This window comes from Typopeltis vanoorti, chromosome 12, assembly GCF_054136105.1.
Source record: "Typopeltis vanoorti isolate ZY-2024b chromosome 12, IOZ_Tvanoo_1.0, whole genome shotgun sequence".
Classification (NCBI taxonomy): Eukaryota; Metazoa; Arthropoda; class Arachnida; order Uropygi; family Thelyphonidae; genus Typopeltis; species Typopeltis vanoorti.
This window is the reverse complement of record NC_143560.1, coordinates 81574234-81598003: the sequence shown is the minus strand read 5'-3', so window position 1 is coordinate 81598003 and position 23770 is coordinate 81574234. Positions and strand designations below refer to the sequence as shown.

The 23770-nt window shown below is 33.7% G+C and overlaps 1 protein-coding gene across 2 annotated transcripts in view; it reads right to left on the bottom strand.

Annotated features, from left to right (window-relative positions):
* Positions 1–23770, bottom strand: part of LOC150100931 (pseudouridylate synthase RPUSD2-like) — a 193135-nt gene that overhangs the window by 82754 nt on the left and 86611 nt on the right. For both annotated transcript variants that reach the window (XM_090401880.1, XM_090401882.1), the window contains exons 6-7: positions 22386–22464; positions 6045–6186 (exon numbers count right to left, since the gene is read on the bottom strand). In XM_090401880.1, coding sequence (XP_090258006.1) covers positions 6045–6186; positions 22386–22464 — 221 coding nt within the window. The remainder of the gene's footprint in view (positions 1–6044; positions 6187–22385; positions 22465–23770) is intronic.

Genomic DNA, 23770 nt, shown 5'->3' with positions numbered 1-23770 from the left:
GTCCCAGCACTGAACCTTGCAGCACACCACTAGTCACCTGTTTTCACCTTGTTTCTGCGCCTCCATATACCACTTTTTGATATCTGCCCAGCAGCCAGTGTCATATCCATCCCCATTTGTTCTAATTTGCATAACAGAGTTCCATGTGGTATTCTGACAAATACCTTAGAAAAATCCAGTACAATCATTGTGCAGCCATTTCCAACTCAGCTTTTACTCTATTATAAAAAAAAAGTCAGTAAATTAAAGGCATGATGACCCTTCACAAAGCCATGTTGCCTCTCATACAGTATCATATTTTTATCTACCCATTCTTGAACACTCTTTTTGACCAATTTTTCCAGTACTTTTACCACCATGCCTGAGATACTGATTGGTCTCTAATTTGCTACTACAAGGAATTATTTTGCCCTCTTTCCACTCCCTTGGAACTATACCAGAGCTGAGACTTAAATTAAACAAAGAGACTTAAACAAAGAGCCAGTCAGAGGCATTGCCAGTTCCCCTCACATTCTTGCAAAACCTGATCTGATACCCCACAGTTGTATTTACAGTGAGATTCTGCAATATTGTAAGAACCTCCAATTCATCTACCTCTGTTCCCCCATTAGTGTCTCTGTCATGTAGGTTAAAGCAGTAACTTCACTAGGAAGATATATGCTTGTAAAGTGTGCACTCAGTAACTCAACTATTTTATCCACTTCTGTCACCTTGTAACCGTCATCACTCATGAAGATTAATCTTCCATAGTTATTTTTCTTCTTACTTGCCCCATAATGAAAGACTCTCTGGGAATTTCTTTAGCCTGCTCGGCTAGATTCTTCACATGATCTGATTTTTTTGCCTTCCTTACCATGCTGGTCACCTTTCTCCTTATATATCCTTCACAGCATTTTCTTCTTCTGCAGCTCATGCTTAATGATATTACTCATCCATCTACCTCCTACCTGATTAATCCTCCTTACCTTATGTATACAATTTAATACTGCTTCCTCTAGATGACCCTTAATTATCTCCCATGCACTACTAACATCCTTCTCTTGCAGTGTTTTATGCCATGGCACAAATTTAAGCTTCTTCCTAAGCTTTTCATAATCCCAACCTTGTAGTTTTACATACACTCCTTTTTTGGAAGAATATTCCTCGTGATTTACGATCCCATAAGCCTCCAGAGCTCAGTCAGTATAGATGAAGCCCTTTGGTCGGAAAGACCTGGGTTTGATTCCCGTCAGTGATGTGAGGAATCAAATTTATCTGGTCTCTTTTGACTAAAGGTGAGTTAGCCAGTCTCATACAAAGGTAGGGGATTTTTTATCCCAGAAACTCGGATTTTTCGTCCCCCAGAACAGGCAAACTGGCCTGTGAACACATGCATCTACAGACATAGGACACATCGGGAGGCATAGAGCTAACCACCTTATCCTCGATATGATGGCAGTTAAATGTAGAAAAATCCTAAACACTGCAAGGTAAAAGAGGAGGGAAGGAATAAGAATGTAAGAAAGATTTACAATCTCCCAAGTCATGACCACATAGTCACTTTTGCCAATTGGAGACAATGTGGCCATCTTGGTTATGGATAGCTCTTCTGATTCTATGACCAGGTCCAATACTCTCACACCCTAGTCCTCTCCATCACATGATGTCTCAAATAATTATCTCTCATAAGTGGGTGTATAAATTTCATTTCGTTCCTGCCATGTGATCTTTCTTCCTTTCAATCTATCGCTCTATAGTTGAAGTATCCCATAATAATTACTTGACCAGCATACAATGTACTAATTTGCCAATGCATGTCTTCCAGATCATCCATGGAACCCCCTGGCTTATAGCAACAACCAACTATATGTTGTCTTACTGGCCTTAATCTCACACCACTGTTTCAAATAAGATCAATTTGAGACCTATCTCCTATCCTATTTTTTTGACAGCAATTCGTCTGCTATCATCAGCAGTACCCCCCTCCCATTCATCCTATCTTCTCTATTTTCCCTCAAAATGCTAAACCATTCACATTCTATCCCTGCAACTACATCATCTGCTAAGTCTCACTAATGCTTATAACTTTTGCCAAAGGTTGCACTAACCAATGCCAAAAACTCCTCCCTCTTGTTCCTGATACTTCTGGCATTAGTATATAGAAACTGCCACATTTACTTTCTGAATTGACTACCCTGTTCAATATTTTTGCTTGGGAGACTAGATTACACACTTGGTCATTATCACGCTCACTCACCTCATGGATGCCTTCACACAAACTCTCCTGCTTCCACTCTAATTGCTTAAGTTTTCCTGAATTTGCACTTCAGCATGCTTGGTGAACAAAGCTTTCTCTAGACACCTAACACCAAAACCATTTAGATGCAGTTCATCAGCATTATAAAAACCTTCTTTCTGTCAAACACAAACCATAGATCCACAAATCCTACCCCATTCCTTTGCACAACCTAGTATTGATCCATTTGCTACCACCACCTTTCTCCTCAGTTTGCCTTTATCATAGTGTGGCAGGAGACTTACAATCTTTACCTTCTCACCTCCACGCTAACCAAGATGATCAGTGCTTTCGCCTTACGTTTTTTGCATTGTTAATTTAATATCGTTAATTTTTGCAGCAGGGAAACACAATTTTGTTCCAGTTTCATTAAGTACTCCATTGATCACTGAGTCTCTATAAATAATTTTCTCTTTAATGCTCTTAAGTCTTTATTATTAGTTCAGACCACCTGCTTCATTCTCTTCTGAGCCATGCTAATCTCTTGCTGCTTCTGCAATTTTTCAATTTCTCGCTTTGTCCTGCAAAGGATAACATTCAAGCACGTTATTTCTTTATTTATATCCATTTCATTCTCCTCTATTTCAACAGCCGCACATTCGACATTAATCCCGACATTTTCCATCTTACTGTCGATACTGTCCACTCTGCTAACATTTGCTTCATTCTCATCACCTAATAGGTACTCAATTTTTAAACATTTAATACACACACGCTGCGCAGTTTCGATTTCCTTCCACATATCCTTTAATTTTTGTGATGTATATATCTCACACACACACACACACACACACACACACACACACACACACACACACTGCACTGCACAAAATCACACAAATTCAAATCTCCTGACAACGTAGTCTTTGCCACCATTGTTCTACCATACATTGGTATATACTGACAATATAGTATAAGATTTACTTACAAACTAAATAACTCAATCACACATCTATTTAAAACAAGAATTATTGTTAACTAAAATATAAAAAAATTATTTATGACAAACATTCATTCTTTAAGTTCTATATAATTCATAGTAATTGCATAGAAATTCATAGTAATTGCATAGAAATTCATAGTAATTGCATCCTAACTGTAGTAAATCAGCCTGGTATAGAATTTTTAGCTTCTATACTATTGACAGTTTTATAATCTATTAAAGATGATAATTCTGAACTGTAAATGAGTTTGAATACCAGATCATTCTTACCAAAAGAAGGCACCTTATTTACACACATTCTTAGAAACTATTACTAAATCTCCTGCCATGAGTCACTGCCTGAGGTAGTTATTGTTCAGAAATTCTAGTAATTCCCTTTTCTCTCTTGTATATACTTTTTTTTTGCCATCCAGTCTACATATACTCAAAGCTGAAATCACTTGTAGCAATTGTTCTTCCTGTCCTCATTAAACTTAGCTGTCTGGGTAATTCACAGCACCTCTTTCAAAGTCCCTAGTCTATAGATGCAATGTAATTGGTTCTACAAGCTTCTCATGATAAACAGCCTAAACAGATTTGTCCTCTCCCCTCTTATTCTCCCCTAACTACACAATGTGGTAGTTACTCCTCGCATCACAATTTATTAATTCACTTACAATTAATGAAAGTGCTGAAGACAATGCTGCCATCACAGTTCATAACACTAAATGGTATTTCATTTGAAATAGCATGGACTATGGTCAAATTTTCTGAGTTGTGAGGTTAAAAATCTGAGTTTCAAGGAGAAATATTCAACTAATTCCAAAAGTGTCAGAAAGGCTAGGAAAAAAGCCCTTAGTTGGCAACCAAAATGATATTTTTTTGCTGATCTAACATTACAAAAGTTACATGCCAAACAGGCACCCTGAATCCATCACATTCTATTCCAAATAGATACTCAATTTTTAAACATTTAATACACACAATTTCAACAGTTTCAATTTCCTTCCACATATCCTTTAATTCTTGTGATGTATACATCTCACACACACTGCTCCTCTTCCATTAACCAAGTCTCATTAATGCAAATATTTCTGATCAATTTTCATGTCCCAACCAATGCCACAAATTTCCCCTTCTTTGTTCCTGATGCTTCTGGCATCGTAGATATAACAGCTGACCACCAAGCTAAGAGATGATTAGTTATCATGCAACCCTAACAGCTTAACTAGCTCAAATATTAACAGCCTCTATTAATTTCTCAATCATTCTCATCCCTAAACTTCCCCCAGCTATAATTTTTCATGCAAGATGCATCTAATCCCTGTTCTAGGGTCATTCCTTCCAAATTATCACCCCTCCTCACCTCAATCACTAGGTAATTGCAATTCTGATTGCTCTCTGGGCCTCATCTTTATGCACATATTGAAACTTTTTGTACAATCCTAATATATCCCTCCAACTTTTTACATCATTCTGTTAAATAACAATTTCTCCAAGCATCTGCACTAAATTCTTCAAATCTTTCTATCCATTAAAATAGCTCCATACTACATGCTATTCCTTCTACACAATCTGTACATCAAATAATTTATACTCATAGCCTGCTTCTTGGTCCACTTTTATCGATACCGTGGTATATATCATACATTTTAAAATCCTCATTAACTTCATTCTTCAGGCCAGACACATTAGTAAGGTCTATAAAAAAAGCAGTCCCTGACTTAACATAAGAAGTGAAAGCCATTATTTACAACACCTTCTATCTCCCAAAAAAAATAAACTTTCGGGATATAATAACTGCTTCAACAAGGACTATTTCACTGCAGAAGGATCTTCACTAAAACCTCGTAAGAGATATAAGACAATGAATACTATTAGAAAGATGTTTCAGAACTGTAACTACCACTTTAGCTTCTCACCAGATCTTTAGATATTTTTCCTGCTAAGAAGATAACTATAAAAGGAAATAGCCAATAAACAGCCATTTTACAAAATCAATAAAATGGCATCTATGATGGCCTCTATGAATATGGCACCTACTCTAGCTGTCTTCCTGTTTTACAACTTAAAGACTTTAGATTAACAGGAATGACAGGAATGAAATACATGGATTAGAGTTTTAAAACACTCTAATGCATGAATTTCATTGTTGCAAATTTTCATTTACATGTAATGATTTAGACAGGGTTAGGTTGTTTAGAATTATTTGCTACACAACTGCTAAGGCCATGAGGTGAGGAACTTGCTGGTCTATAGTATATGAATTTTCAAGCAAACAACGTTATCATTTGTTTTTAATATTAGGCCTAACAGCTTACCACCATAAATGGTACTTAACACGTCAGACAGTAAAGCAGTATATATATGTCACTATGCTTCTATCCCCAAAACAGTATTAATATGTGTGTGTGTGTGTGTGTGCGCGCGCGCGCACGCACACGTGTGCATCAAATTTTAAATTCTGTAGTAAAGCTGTAAATTTACATCAGCTTAAGTTTTTCAGGGAGGTGCTGCAATCTCTTACCAATTTCCTTTTTTTTTTTTTCATGTAGCTATATGCCATATACATATTTTTAGGTTACTACTCAAAAGATTAAAATCAATTTCAGTCTTATAAGATAGGCAGTCCAATGTCCAGAGACTGCTGAAACATGCATCTTCAACTGAGAGCTTTAAAAAAAATTGCTAACAGAAAAATGTTGCTATCTGAACTCAAATCTCTTTGCATTCATGCATGAAAATTCATCCAAAGAAAGTGAATTTTATAAATCTTAACACAAAATTTTATGTGAACAGTTATCTACCAAATTTGATAACAAGAAAATGTCATTGCAGCAAACTTACTCTGGAAAGTTGCCTTCCACTCGACAGAAATACTCCTTCACTACATTCCTTTGTGAAATCTCACTGGCCATTTTATGGCACAATTTTGATGTCCTTGGAAAGATAAGTAAGCCTGATGTCATACGATCTAACCGGTGAAGAGCTACATAAAATAGTTTCAAAACTAATTTTCAGTTTACAATACCCACTTAGCTATTTGTATTATGAAATGAGATTCTTTAAATTTTAAAGATTTAAATTATATGACTTTAGTTACAAAAATTTTAAAACAAGTTTTAGGAATTTTATGATATCGGAGGAAGAAAGCAATGCCCACATATGCTAAATAAGTACATATAATAAATAATTAAATTCAGCATCCATATAGCACTGATGACTGAATATCCTTATATGTGATATATTGGTAATATCCAAGGAACAGCAGCACATTGCCAGCCTGGTTGGCTAAGTGGTTAGCGTATCTGCTCCCCAGACAAAAGGCTGCGGGTTTGAATCCCGACATGGGCATGGATATTTGTGATTGGAAATACTGGTGGTGGACATAGATGGTGTTGGTGTAGCTGAAGTTAGCTTCAGCTACATAGAGAGAGAGATGTAGAGTCAGTGCCCTCCCTCAATGAGTCTGTGGACTCCCTGGAAGTGTCACAACTGATAAAAGCTGCAAAAATATTTAAAAAATTAGAGAAAATAATATTACTTACAATTTTTCTTGCTATTTTATATGTGTATAACTGAAAATAATTTCATAACAGAAAAAAAAATTATCTGGCCATTAGCATTGAGAAACATACTGAATAAGAAGAATTTGGCAAAAAATACAAATGTATAGTTAATAAATAAATAATAAACATTAATAATGGCAAATATCTGTTGGATTTCTGCTCAGGACATGGACTGGTTATTACTAACACCATGTTCCAACATAAAAATGTGCACAAATTCACATGGAGAGAAGAGGCAAGGAATAAGAAAAGTCTCACTGACTATGTTATTGTTGATAGTGATGTTTTCTCCCAGGTGCAGGACACCAGAGTGTACAGAGGATTTGAAATTGGAAGTGATCACTATTTAGTCTTGAGCAGGATAAAATTGAATTTCATATTAAAAAGAATAACATGTAAGAAAGTTTTAAAGCGAATAAAAGTTGAACAGCTCTCAGATGTGAACTGTAGACTAACATACAGAAAGATTATTGAAAAAAAAATGAAAGAGTTTGAGAACAGGAATCAAACCTTGGATATTCAGTGGCAAACTCTGAAGAAAACATGGATTGATTCTGCCAGAGAGGCATGTGGTGAGGTTGTCTGCAAGGATAAAAAAAAATCAGAACTCCCTGGTGGACACAGGAAGTTAAAGAAGCAGTGAAGTAAAAGAAGAAAACATATCAAAAGTTCCTAGCAAATAAGTCAGCTTTTACTCTTACAGAATACAGAGACAAATGTAAGAAAGCTAAACAGTGTGTAAACTAGCTAAACAAAAGTCATGGGAGGACTTTGGCAAGAATATAGAAAATAAATATCAAGAAGGTGGCAAAATATTCTGGAGGTTGTTGAAGAAGCTTAGGAATGGAGGAAATAGTGCTGTAAAAGGAGTTAGAGATGATAAAGGTGACATGAAAACAGGAGAAAAAGATATCCTTGAAGTATGGAGTAATTACTTTGAAAAACTGCTAAATGAAACAAGCAGTGATGACAGCACAGTGGTAAAAAACACTGACCAGGCATGCAGTCAGGAATACATATCCATACTTGAAGTAGAAAAAGCCATCAAAGGCTTGAAATGTGGAAAGGCAGCAGGAGTAGATGATATTCGACCAGAAATGCTGAAGTATGATGGTATAAAAGTCTTACAGTGGCTGCACTGCATAGTTCAGAAAGCCTGGACAGAGGGACGAATTCCAGATGATTGGAGTAGAGCTCTCATAGTACCCATATATAAAAAGGGAAATAAAACTGAATGTGAGAATTACAGAGGAATTTCCCTACTGAGTGTTCCTGGCAAGATCTATGCAAGTATACTTGAGAAACGGTTGAGAAGAATTGTGGAAGAAAAGCTGGGTGAAGAACAAGCTGGATTCAGGCCAAATAGAGGCTGTCAGGATCAGATCTTCACTTTATGACAAACAGTAAAGAAATCATGGGAATATAACAAAGATCTGTATTTAAGTTTTGTCGATTTGGAAAAGGCATATGACAAGGTGCCAAGAGAGAAGTTATTCAATACGCTGCAGTTATATGGTGTCAATGGGGCATTATATCAAGCAATACTTAGTCTTTATTTGAGTTGTAAGTCAGCAGTTAGAATTGAAGGAAGTACAGGAAGATGGTTTAATGTTAAATCTGGTGTGAGACATCCCCTCTGCTATTCATTATCTATATGGATCACATTATGAAGGAAAGTGGTATTAAACATGATATCAAAATTGGAGATGTTAATGTCAGCTCTTTGCTTTATGCAGATGATGTTATACTTCTAAATAAATTAGCTACAAGTCTGCAAGATTCTCTGACTAAATTGAATAAATGTTGTAATAGATATGGTATGAAGTTCAGCAATAAAAAGACAAAGACAATGAAAATAGGCAGAATCATTGAAAATGTCAACTGTGTTGTGAATGGAGAACCTGTGGAACAAGTAAAACATTTCAGCTACTTAGGCACGATTTTTACTGAAGATGGTAAATTAAATATAGAAATAGACAACAGAATCTGCAAAGCTGGTATGGTTGGAAGTTAATTGAATAAATTCATATGGAATAAGAGAGAAATTAGTCGGAACACTAAATTAGCTGTATACAAGACAGTGTTCAAACCAGTTTTAACTTATGGATCTGAGAGCTGGGTCAGAAGTAAAACACTTGACCAAAGACTAGAGACAGCAGATATGAGAGTCCTGAGAAAGATTAGAGGTGTGAACAGATGGCATCAATGGCAATATCATATTAAAAATGAGAATATTAGGAAAGAACTTGGCATTGTCAGCATCCAGGAATGCGTTAGCAGAGCTAATCTCAGGTGGTATCACTTAAATAGAATGGGAGAGAAAAGATTAGCAAAACAAGTGTTCTCTTCCAGGTTGGCAGGAAAACGACCCAGAGGAAGACCAAGATATAGGTGGATTGGTACGGTACAAAGTGCCTTAGACGATAGAAATATAAGATCTGATAATGTTGGAGTCTTGACAAGTAACAGACTGATTTGGAGGAGAATTGTAGATAGGAAGTTAGTAATGATGTAATTTTTTCATGTAGTACTATCATATCCTGTACACCCCTTGAGTGATGATGATGATGATAAACATTAATAAGAGAAGCTGATAGGAACTACTGTAAAATGAACAAATGAAAAGCATGTGGAGAGTGAATAGTGGTACGTCATCCGTTTTATAGTATTGTTTAGAGATTAGCTGAAAAGATGAAATCAGGTGTATGAGTGCTCTAATTAAAGATTTCCAAATGTCACTAAAGAACAGTCCTTGATTCTCATTGACCAAGCCACATGAAAAAATGAGCGTGGTGAATTTTTTCATCAAATAAGAGAGAAAGTTTTTTGTTAAAAAATTAAATCAGCTTCTTAAAAAGTTAAATGTAAATCTAACTACGAAATATTTAGTTGTATGTTGCTATAAACTAGGTAATGTGGATAGCAGCGATGTGAAAATATTACAGACAAATTAATCTAGTGTAAAAATTATTAATAATTTTTCTTTTATTATACTTAGATTCGAAATATATTCGATATTATTCTTTACTTATCTTCTTTAACTTATTTACTTAACATTAACTTAACAGTCATAACTCCGAGTTGTAATCTAGTTGCTTGGTTTAGTCTTGTTACCTTTAATCCTTTCAGTCGACAATTAATTCCCCCCCCCCCACCATTTCTCAAGGTCATAACTGTGCTACTTTCACGTGTGCGTAGTTTAGATTTAGAAAATGCCTCTGGCTGTCTAACTAGCTGGCTTTCTCTAACATGGATCTTAAAAATTTATTTGTATTAACGACTGTGCCATTAAAGATTGTGCAAGGAATTGTTTGTGCATTTCTCTTACATTTCGCTGAGCATTTCTCTTACATGTATAGGAAAGAGAAATGCTAAGTGTAACACGGAAATATCTCTAAATCAAGCAACGTTTGAAACTTACTATTCAGTCAGGCATAGCTACTTTTAATTTTAAGGACACACAGGTTCTATCTTTTTATGAGAAGTGCATTGGTAAGGCGAAATCAGGCAAGTTAATTAACAAACAAAACAATGTATTCATTCTAAGACATGGTAATTACAATTAAAAGAGAAAAGATATCACACATATCTAATTTACCAGGCTCTTATCAGTTTAGCTAAGTGACAAAGCAATGCACGTCTGGTTCTCGACTTACAATCAGTACTTCTAGCCTTTAGCACAGAGACAATGACAAATATTCACATATACGTCAAACACGTAGTTAGTTTCATACACACTTTAAAACAATTTAACTTAGACCGTTAACAGAAGCATGCTTATCTAAACTTCACATTCAGTCTCTCCTTCAAACGTTAGCTCTTAAAGCTTAACTTTTAACAATGACCTTTAACATTAACAATTGCTCAGAATTCTTTAGACAATTAATTCATAATAATTTAAAAGTGTAGTTTTCCGACTTCATAGCCTTACAATATGCTAGCAACTATATAATCAAAATCCATGCTCTAAGGTTCACAATCCATAACAGTTCTACATTAATCGTACTTGATACATTTCTCAGCCAGTTCCGCATTCATGATCCTAGAGATCCCGAATATATCCTTCTTCTTTCCCGTTAGAATGATAAAAAGACATTATTCCATGGCAATGTCGATACAGCACTCCTGGAGATCGCTTATTGAACTTTGAGACGGGACTTTCTGGAACAGGCCGATGCCATTGTTACATATTTCTGCTAGCAGGATATCCTTTCCCATCCTTGGAATGGCTAGATACAGGAACCTTCTTCGAAGCGAGAGCAGAGCTAAGCAGCAAGTCTAAACAGCCAGGAGCAGAATGCCTGTCTCCAGTGCCGTGCTGTGGGTAGGGGATACCCTTGTGCAAAACTTTTTTCAGTGACCCCATAAAATAAGTTTCCATGAAAAACATTTTTGCAAAAAATTTTACTTTGTTAAAAGTACAAAGCAGGTTATACACATACATAAAAATAAATTTTATTTAACAGTAGTAGAACATTGTAATCACTAAAATTCATTAATAAGGAATTTTTAATAATAAAAATTTTGAAAAATGTTTATTCATTAATATATAAATACAACAGAATACATATATATATATATATAAACATAAAGATAATTTGGAGATATGCTTTTAACTATATAACAATTAGTATAAATGTAGATGTATTTTACACATTTATCCATCTTGCTTTTGCTGCCACAAAATTTTTAATAATATCTTTAATGTCTAATGAATCCATGATATTATTTTCAATTGATATACATCTGGTTGTCAACTTACGACCACAAAAAAAATAAATAATAAATTAATGAATAAATTAATAATAAATCAGGCAGCTGCGCATACATAACTATGGGATACGATAGTTATCGTACAATAACCCACATACAATAACTATCTCTCACATACACTCAGTCGCTTTCAAGCATCTGTTGCGTGTGGTGTATTAATTAAAATTCTACTGAAATACTACCCATAAAATGTCTAGTAAAAGGAAAATGCCTTCATCTACAGATATGCCAGCTAAGAAGTCAAGGAAAACTATTGATTTAGAGTGTAAAATGAATGTTATCCAGGAGAAAGAAAGTGAATACGATAACAAGTGACTTGAAGTTATCACATTCCATGGTATCGACGATACTTAAGGACAAAGAAAGAATTCGGGAAGCTGTGAAAGGTTCCACACCTACGAAGTCTACAATTTTAACCAAACAACGACAGGGACCCATCCATGAAATGGAAAAATTGTTGTTTACATGGATGAAAGATTTAATACAGAAAAATTCGCCCATGAGCCTTTGCACAGTGCAAGCGAAGGCTAAAAGTCTGTTTCAGAGTTTAAAATCATGCACCGGAAATGATTACGCAGAAGATTTTCAGGCTAGTACTGAATGGTTTAAGCGTTTTAAAAAAAGATTTGCTTTGCATAATGTACGTGTCACAGGAGAAGCAGGAAGTGCAGATGAAGATGAAGCCCAAAAATTCATTGATAGTTTCGACTCTTTAATCAAAGAAGAAGGTATCTACTGGAACAAATAGTTAACGTAGATTGTATTTTTGTGTTTACAGTACAGTATGTACAGTATTATTTTTCACATTATGTACAATATACATAATTATAAATTTAAAAGATTATAAAAATAAATTATAAAGATGATAAAAAGATTAGAAAGGTTAAAGAATACTGTTAATAAATATATGGCCGACATACAACCAGATTGACTTACGACCTGTCAGCCAGAACAGAAGTCGGTCGTAAGTCGATGGCCAAGTGTAATTGATAAATCCATTAGACGCTCTCCAGATATTGTTGACCACAAATAATTTTTTATTAGTTTCAGTTTTAAAAAACTTCTTTCCCCTGATGGTACGAATATTGGTAACATTAAATAAATATGCATCACAATCGCAGTATTCGGAAACGTGTCAGTTAATTTATTTTTATTAATTTATTTAATTTAAAACATCCTGAGGAGCACTCTTTTTTAATAAAACATTGCAAAGTTTTTAAGTTTTTAATTCCTCAAATAAAGTCATACCATCAATATCGCGATTGTCAGAATCTTGATTGTCGCTCAGTTTTAAGCACAAATCTTTATAATGTTTCATTAAATCTTCATTGTTCCAATCTTTTAATTTGCTAATGTCTCTTATAACTTTTAAAGTCCTTGTTATGTTGTTTTAAGAGTATGAATCTTTCCGTGACTGAAGTTATTGTCGTGTCTAAAATCATGAAGAAAAATTAATTTTAAAATTTTGTTTAGGATTATGCATTGTCTCATCTGATGCTTCGTAATCAAACATTTTTGTTTTTGTTCTTTTGTGAATGTCTGGAAAAATAGGATCAATATTAAGATCATTTGCTACTTCTTTTGCAGTTCTAATAATATTTTCAAAATATTGGTCTGTTCGGCAAGTATTTAATTCTTGTATAACATAATCAAGATTTTCTGTAATTGTTCCTATATCAAATGTCGGATTCTGCATTATTTTGCTTGCAACACTTACGAGACATAAGATTTCATACCAAACATGAACAGAGCAAATAAATTTAAACAAATAAATCTTTGCAATTATTGTCTGCCTGAGCTCTAGAATCGATATCTTTAGTTTCATCTTCCGTAATATCAAAAAGAGCCTGATAAATTTCGTTGATATTATTTTTAAGTGGCTTTATTGCTTCTACTCTACTTTCCCGCCTAGTAGCAGAAAGCGGTTTCAAATTTAAAACAGGAATATGTTTTTTAATATAGCCCAACGCTTCACAGATATTGAAAAATAATTATATAATTCCTGTATTACTCCAAAAAAATTTAGTTTCACAGGATATCTTAGCTGCATCATTAACTACCAAATTTAATGAATGAGCAGCACACGGAATAAAACAAAGCCTTTGAATTTATTTCAAGGATTTTTTTCTGCAGTCCATTATGTTAGCCTCGCATATTTGAACCATTATCATAAGTTTGGGCGCGTAAATCCGAAATGTTAATATTCACTAATTTTAAATAATTTTTTATAAATTGAATAAGTCTTTGTCCAGTGGTATCTTCTACAAATTGAAAGCCCAAAAATGTTCATGAATTTCTGCTATATTTGTATCTTTATTTTGATTAACAAATCTAACAACAATAAATAATTGTTCTGTGTGGCTTATATCCGGAGTAGTGTCAAGAATTAATGAATAATATTTCGCCTTTTTAACCATTTCTAAAATTTTTTGTTTTATAGCTTCAGAAATTATACGGATGATTTCATTTTGTATTTTATCACTTAAATAATGAGCAATGTTCCTTTTTTGTGATGTTTGGATGCGATGCAAGTGTTCTGCCATTATCGAATCAAATTTAGCGACAGTTTCTACTAACTTTAAAAAATTGTCGTTATCATTTTCAAAAAGTTTTTGTGAAGAACCTCTAAAAGCTATACACTGTTTTGATAAAATATTATGTAGATTAACCGTTCTATAACAGATTGCCAATATTTTTTTCAGTTTTGTATAATCTTTGTTGTGTGCAATCAATAATGCATTTCTTAATCAACGATATTTTAAGTTTGCTGTATTTTGAACAATTTTTAATGTGCGTGGAACTTGTCTCGTGTATTTTTAGTATATAATATAACTCAAATGCTGCCAACTGTTACAACCGTATTCATTAGTAAGTTGGGAATTTTGACCACCAAATATTTTGTAATAACAGAAAACCGAATTTCGCGATTCTGAATAAACTAAATAACTTCGTAAAAGTTTTTCTCCATTTGCTAAAGTTCGATAATAGTATGAATCGGAAAACTTGCAGCCAGATTCATCTTTGGGAAATTCTTTATTAACTACTTGATGCGGCCAATGCTCAACTAAACAATCTCTAACTTTGGTAGTTATATAATTTGGCCAAGTACCTGGATCATTAGCATTAAAATTTAAAGTAAAATTTGAAGTTTCGTGTTTCGCTGAATCGGAATCCAATATTTCTTCTGCTGCAACTTCTGTAGACAGTCCAGTGAGGCCAGTTTCATTTTCGCACGTAACATTTATTTCTTCATCCTCTCTTTTTCTTTTTCTTGTATCCTTTCTTGTGTCTTGTATCCTCTCTTTTTCTGTAGTAGAGCTACACAGAGTACCTGCTTCATCGGAACTTTCTGTTCTTCGTTTTTTATGTGGTCCTGAAGTTAAAAATTTATTCAGTGATCCAGCCAATTTATGTTCCAGTTGTACTTGTTGCAATTGTCTTTTCTAGTTTTGTGCACCAGATAACTTCTTTGGCTTTTTTTTCTGACATCTAGGGGTTAACACGCTTGGTTAGACTTTAAAATAAGAAGAGCGTTAAAAGTTGTCCACCAAAGATTGGTAGAGCTTCTGCGACTAATAGCTTAAGCAAGTTTGAGCGCGGTTAGTGGTTGAACAGGGATCAATCGTTCGATGCTGTTGGCACACTCTCCCTCGATGAGTCTTTGTACTCCCTGGAGGTGTCACATAATAATAATAATAATAATAATAATAAATAAATAAATAATAATTTCTGAAATTTTCCCTTATACTTATTTTTTAACCCCTTAACTGACTATTATTTTTAAGGTGAATGGCCCAAGACTGACTATTTTTTTTTATTACAGAATTTGATTTTTCAGATGTTTTGAATAATAAATATGCTTACATTTTAGATATATTTTGAAAATTAACATGTAGAGATATTAGCCACTGATTGATTTCTCAGTGGTATTTATTTAATATTTTTTACATTCTGGTAATTGTTTAATAATTAAGAAATTTCTAGAATATTAAAATTATTTATTAAAAAAATTAGTAAAAGGACCCTAACCCCGAGGTCTTCCAAGCAGAACAAGAACAAATATATAAATAAATCTCTTATTGAAAATTACTTATTTTCTAGATGTCTACCCAACATAACATAAAAATGTTTTGTTTTCAAAATAAGATAATTAACTAAAATGAAACAATTTAACTGATTTTCAAACTTAGCAAAAATATAATAGACATAGAAAGTACTTGCAAGAGTTGCCTCGGTCTTGCACTACGTGCAGGTGCAAACTTGATATACTTGTCTGTTTGCTAACTTAGGAAAAAGGATTAAAATACCTAGCTTATAAAATTGTTTGGTATCTTTAATATATAATAGATGTACTTACTTTACGTGAATAATAATCCAAATTGACAAAAAATTCACTAAACAACAATAAATATATCTTATAAAACAAAAGGCAACTGCACAGTAACACTGTTACTGTAACGCACAAAATGAAATGATGCAAAAATAAATACCAAAAAAGTATCAAGAAAGGGCCAATTGCAGTATGTGTAAACAAACTTAGATCATCTAAAGAGTTTTATAGCTCATAAATAACCTATGTTTATTAATTTAATTCGAGCCGCGTCAACCTGACGAGCCAATAGTCTACCCTGCATATATACGGAATTTTTAACTATGGTCCCTCAGCTGATTAATATGTTTATAATTTATAACCTATTATCTTTAAAATTTTATTTGTCTACCAAAAATCCAAAAATAAGTACACAATTAAAATCAAAGTCAAAAATTGTCCAAAGTCACTTAAACACAGAATACACAATACACTCAATATGTTTCACATTCAAAATTGAAATGAGGGTGAAAAAAATGTAAGAAGTGCATATTTGGATAGATGCTATTTCGTTTATCCAAATTCGAAGCGGAATTTAAGAAAACGAACATCGTAATATACACCTATGTTTCAGACTAAATATTTTTGGATAGATCAGTGTTTCTGAAACTTCAGATATCTGTACCCCTTCTTTAATTTTCATTATTACCAAGTACCTTTTCAAAATACCCTTATCAAAATAATAATAATAAATAAAAATATATTTCATTGTAAATGTCTGTTTTATTTGAATTTAGATGTACATTTAAACAAAAAAATATATAATTTATTTTTAATAGAATAAAATTTATAAAGATACTACACATTTTTACTTAATATAAATAATTTATCATCAATGAGAGGAGTGACATTGCTTCTTTCTATATCTGCTATATTGCTCTCTTTTATGTGTTTTATAAATCCAGTCTTTAACAAACGATCCATACTTAATAATTTGAAAGCTAAAAAATTACCATATTTACTCAACTATAACTCGCACGTTTTTCCCAAAATTGAAGCTAAAAAATCGTGTTGCGAGATATATGCAGGGATTTTCGGGAACTAAAGTTTTCAGAAAAAAAACTGAAAATGGGTATGACTTACCAAGAAGCTTCTATTCTCCATCATTTCTGTCCTCGAGAGCGGTTTCTACCCAAATACTGTAGAGTCATATTCTTCCCATTAAATCAAGCAAAAATTACCAGTAATTTAAGACTTGAGATACGTAATGAACAATCCTTGACAAATTACTAATGAGAAGTGAAAGATGCGCGCGATTGTAGGCCAGTAAAGAAAAAGCAATTATTAAGAAATGCATATGATTGGTGCGGTACTAACAAAAGATCGTGAGACCCAAACAATACAAGCTGACAATTGAATTGAAATGCTAATTCTCTTAAACGGATTTCCGTAATATCTGAAATGCATTCACTATATATTTCTTAGTTTTAACACGTTCATGACGGGGGTAATGTCAAGCAAAACCATATGTTGCACCTGCAACATGTGGTTTGCTTGAGAGTATATAGCAGTTTCTGTTGGAGGGAAGATGTGATTCATTAGTTAGTGTTTATATTCCCAGTTGTCTGTAATTGCACTATATGTTGAGAAATATATTACACAGTCTGCAAATGTCTGTGAACCTTATCCAGTGACATAATAAAACTAATTTGTTTTCGTGTTTCTGTAGTATAATGGCTGTTGGGGGATGGCTTATTGTTTACTGCAGGGAGTAATGTCAAGCAAATCCGGGGTGATAGAGACTCGCAATTTGAGTAGGAGAATTCATGCATAATATAATTTAATATATATATTGTATATATATAGACTATAAAAGTTTATGAAATTCACATCGTATGATACTTTATGGGTTGTTTCCATACGTATCTAATAAGTGGGTTCTAAAATGTTTAGTTTTAGTATGTATGACTATAATTTTTTTATTAATAAAATATAATAAGCACATATTTAACTGTCAATGGGAAATGGTGCCTTTTTTATTTGGTAAACTAAACGCTGTATTTTTGTAAAATATCTTGTTGCCATAATACAGCTGAACGAGCACCCTTATTAAGCAGTACCGTGAGGCAGGCTGCCTCTATGCTACATCCTGTCGAAGGTACTGGGCAAAGCACAGTGTAAGAATGAATTCACGGTCTGTCTTAAACTAACAATTTCCATTAAAAATATAATAAACAATCGAGAATATTTATAAAATTTTTGCTGAGTCAATGCTTACTCTGAAATAAAATCTGTGGTAATATTGATAACGTTTCACTTCAAAAAAATTATAATAAAATTGGTTATGTATTAAGTTAAAAATGTTGTTAGATTATTAAGAATTTATAATAATTTGACTGATTTAAAATTTAATTTTTATTGCATTAACTATAATTTTTAATTGTGTAATTTATATAGTACGATATAATTCAAGAATAAGAAAATTTATATATTTTTTTATCATTTCCCATGGTGAAATGGCGCCCCTATCTTCAAGCATCCTTGTGCAGCGCACAATCTGCACAGCCACACGGTGCGGCCTTGCCTGTCTCCCTTTTATTCACCCTTGATGGCCTTTGAACTTCTATAGATCAAGTTCCCCAGATATATTACCAGGGATACCTTCCCCCCACCCTTCGAAAATCGCTGAGTCATGGTGGGTCATGGTGGTCAAATAACTTAGCAATTAATTCTAATATTTTTACAGATTACATATTGGTGGTTAAATAATTTAGCAAAAATTCATTCTAATAATTTTCCAGATTACATAAAACACTTATGAAAAATTGTTAATTTAACTAAAAGTATATCGTACTGACTTTCTTCCTCAAGTAAAATCGGTATATAAGAATTTTATACAAGATTTTACACTAGCAAATAAAAGGATCATCATTATGGATGATTTTAATTTTAATGATATATAGATTGAAATAAAGAGATGGCATCTGGGAATAAACAGAATTTTGAGTTTGATTTTGATGTCCCACACAATGAAAATCCTAGAAAGGTTCTTGATGGAAGACTGAGGAAGGAGGTGGGGATTGCAACGGAGCAAATTGGCTTCATGCCTGGTCGATCGGCCACAGATGCTATCTTTGGGGTATGACAGATGATGGAAAAGTTTCGAGAGAAGCAATGGAAGCTACATCTGGTATTTATTGATCTGGAGAAAGCGTATGATAGAGTGCCAAGGCAAGAAGTCTGGAGGTGTTTGAGGGAGAAGAAGGTACCGGAGAAATATGTCAGGTTGGTGCAGGAGATGTACAGAAATGTGAAGACAGGTGTTCGAACCTGCATGGGAGAGACAAAGTTTTCCAGTGACAGTTGACTTGCATCAAGGTTCTGCATTAAGTCCATTCCTGTTTAATATTGTGATGGATGTGGTGACGGAGGAAGTGAGAGAAGACACGCCTTGGACTATGTTGTATGCAGTTGACATCGTGCTGTGTGCAGAATCGAGAGAAGAAGTGGCAGCCAAACTGGAAAGTTGGAGGAAAGTACTGGAAGAGAGAGAGGTATGAGACTGAGCAGAGGTAAAACAGAGTATGTGTTGCAAAGTGGATGGCAGCCAGGAGACAGATCTGGAGCTGGAAGAAAATGTCACCAGGAAGGTCAGCAACTTTAAATACTTAGGTTCAACAATGAAAGAGGATGGTGAGGCTGAGATGGAAGTGGGATGCAGGATACAAGCAGGATGGAGGAACTGGAGAGAGGTGGCTGGAGTGCTATGCAATAAGAGGGTGCCGATCAATCTAAAAGGCAAAATTTACAGGACAGTAGTGAGACCAACTATGACGTATGCTTTGGAAACTATGGCCCTGAGGAAAAATAACATCAGCAGGATGGAGGTAGCGGAGATGAGAATGCTTAGGTGGATGTGCAGTGTGACTAGAAAGGATCATCTGAGAAATGACTATGTAAGGGGAATGGTGAAAGTTACGAAATTAGGAGCAAAGATACAGGAGGCAAGGTTGAGATGGTTTGGTCATGTGATGAGGAGGAAGGAAGAGTATATGGGAAGAAAGGTCATGCAGATGGATGTGCAGGGGAAGAGGAAGCGCAGACGGCCAAAGAAGAGATGGAGGGAGATGGTGGAGGAAGACTTGAGGATGAAGAACTTGGATATAGCTACAGCCCAAGCACCACAAACGGCGACCCAACTTAAGTGGGAAAAGCTGCAGAAGAAGATCTTAGGCAGTACATAACAGAGGGTGCATGATGATCAAGGGTCTTGGATTTGATCAACTCATCTCATCAGAGGATACTGTTAGAAATGGAGTATCAAATCTTTCCCTCACTTAGTAAGAGTGACCATGAAGTGATCACCCAGGTGGTGGCCAGTCATATGCAAGAATGACTTCTTAGACTTCTGTGAGAATGGGATATACGGAACTTATATAAAGATAGTGATTATAAAAAAAAAAGCTCAGGAGACAGCCTGCAGCTAAATCACAGAATGAGGAATTGGATGGAAAGGAGATCAATGATGCCCTATTCAAAAACTATCTGGCTGAAGATTTCTGAATGTGTTCTATGGGTCAGGAAGTGAAATGGATAAATGAAAAGGTTAATATAATCTGGAAGAAGGGATTATGAAGGCAGCACAAGATGAGTAGCAATCATCAGTTGAATGGGGGAGACTTGCACTGGATGTATTTAGGAGTACATCATCATCTGCACAGAGCAGAGTCTCTGGGATTCTCCATGATAACATCAATTCTAATATCAGATTTAATGCCACTTTTTTTTTTTTCATAATGCAGTCCATATAGATGTTGAATAAGAATGGAGATGGTGTGCACCCTTATCTTACACCTGATTTACATCAAACCATTTTATATATTTCCTTAAATGCTAACTGCTGACTTACAATTTAAATATAGACTATTTATGGCTCGATATCTTTACCACATAACTGTGGCATTATCAACTTTTTTGGAGCATCTTGTTGTATGCTCTTTCCAGATCTATGAAACTTAATAACAGATCCTTCTAAAATTCATGCAATTTGTTCACTACTTTTCATAAAGTGAAAATCTGATCTTGTCGACCTTTATTTGGCCTGAATCTAGTTTGTTTTTGTTTTTTTTTAACTATCTTTTTCACAATTTTTCATAGCCTCTTTTCAAGTATGCTTGCATAAATCTTACCTGTAACACTTAATCGAGAAATTCCTCTGTAATTCACACATTCAGGTGTTTATTCTTTTTTTTTATTGATGAAAACTATGAATGATCTACTCCAATCTAGAATTTGACTTTCTGAATAATGCAGTGTAGCCATTACAAAACTTTAATATGTCCGTATTTGATCACTTCTGGACAAATGTCATCTATTCCAGCTACCTTTCCTTCAGGCTTCTTAGAGCTTTTTCTACTTCAAGTACTGATATGTAATCCTGTTTGCATTCCTTGAATATTTTCTACCACTATTCTGTCATCACTGTGCATTTCATTTCATTTAACAGTCTTTCAAAGTAATTATTCCAGATATTCAGAATATCTTTATCTTCAGTTTTCATGTCACCTTTATCATCTCCGATTCCTTTTACAGTACTCTTTCCTTCATTTCTAAGCTTTTCCATAGCCTCCAGAAATTTTGCTGTCTTCCTGATATTTATATTCTCTATTCTTACCAAAGTCTTCCCATGACTTTTGTTTAAGTACTTTCACACATGGCTTAGATCTTTTACATTTTTCTCTATATTTGTTTAGGACATCTGCCAACTTATTTGTTCAGAACTTTTGGTATGCTTTCTTCTTTTTCAGAAATGCTTCTTTACAACCATGTTTTCTTATTTTTCTATTCTTCAGATAACTTCACCATATACCTCTCTAGATGAATCAATCAACATTTTCTTCAGAGTTTGCCAATGAGACTCCAAGGTTTAGTTCTCATTTAGAACTGCCATTTTTTCTTGAATAATACTCACACAGTTGAGTCTCCAGCTTGCCTGTAAAACATGTTCAACTGGAATTCTTTTTAAAACTTCTGTATATATTGTTCTTTACAATGTGATGTTCATTTTTATCCAACTTAGTGATGATACTTCTCATTTCAAATCCTCTGCATACTCTTGTAACCTGAACCAGCATGAAGATATTGCTATCAACAATAACACAGTCAACGACGTTTTTATTTCTTGTGTCTTCTATGTGAATTTGTGAACCATTTTTATGTTGGAACATAATGTCAGTAATGACTAGTCCAGATCCTGAATGGAAATCATCAGGTACTTACCATTACTATTATTAACTCTGTCATGTTCTCCAAATTTTCCAGAACCATTTCTATATGCTTGGGATTCATGTCCAACATTGCTGTTAGATCTCCAATACAGACTAAGTTTTCCATTTTCTTTTCAATAAACATTTGCATTTAACATATACATACATATACATTTTACATTCTTCTGTGGAAACCCTGTATATAAGAAAAACATTTATAAAAAAGCTCAAAAGAATAATCTCATTTTATCGGAAATACCTATTCACTTACTTAAAATATTTTTGATTCCAAACTCTTTTGCAAGGATAAAAACAGCAGAGTTATGTCGAAATCGTCCACAAGGATAAGTCTGTCAGAAACAAAGAAAGCTATAATAAAATTAATACTGAATTTTAATGCACTGAAATAATTTCAATATTACTACTAATAAATAAATTAAATGATGAGACCAGCCGTCAGTCAGATGAATATTTCCCATCAAACTAATATCAGTATATGTTTATTCCAAATAAACATATACTGATATTTGTTTCGATAATGAAATACCATGTGAGTTGGTATAATGAAAAGAATTATAAAAACAGAGGAAAACTCATGTAAAAAAGAATGGCATTTCACAGAATGGCAATGATAACAGACAACTCTAAAAAAGAGCCACTTGAGCACCTAAGTAAAGGTACTAAAAAGGACAATAATTTCCTAACTGATTTAAAAAGTGCTATCTCCCATAAAGGGGATAGATATAGCCCAGCAAATCTGTTTAAGTTAGGAAAATGAAATAAGGTTTCACACATTTTTTTATGAAGGCCTTCTATGAGGAAACTACTTTTATGAAGGACTCGTCTTTTTTCGATGAACTCTAGTTTAATGTCAATAGCATACCTCATGTGGTATTTAATATAAGACTTGTGTTCTTCTTTCTATAAGTTAGGAAATTATTGATTTTTTTTAGTATCTTACATTATCTACTCAGGTGGTACTTTTCAGAATTGTCTGTCTGTTTAATTGTTATTCTTTTACTCATACTAACAATGCCTATGATACTTAGGTGAAAATTCTGTGTTAATAAAGCTTTTTATGGGAGTTTTCCTCCATTTTTTATAATCCTTTTCATATAACTGATGTGTTTTGGGATAGGTATGTAAGCTGTTATATTTATTTACAATTTAAGATGAAAAAAAAAAAACGTGAAAATTATTTTTATCAATATAAAATTTTCGCCTTAGTATTGAAGTCAATGACAATGGAACAATTAAAATACAAATAACAGAATTATTTTAAAAAGCACTACCAAAGAATGAGTAAAACAATAATTGGTCGATAAAATTTCAAATTTAGATGTTCTACATTAATTTTCTACACAAGAGTATATTCCTTATGGAATATTTATACAAAGAGAGAAGACCTTTCTACATCATCTGAATTTAAACAGATCTGATAGCCAATCTGTTTAAATTTTTATATGGAAAATTTTGAAGCTTCTACAAAGAATATCAGAGAAATGCTTTAAGAAATGCATTTATAAGCCAGGCACAAGTTTGGACAACACTGAGCAGGTAAGATGTAATTTTGATTAGTATCTTGTAATTTAATTGTTTCCAGAACATAACATCTTTTTACCTAGTGTTTGCATTACCTATTCTTTGATAGTCATA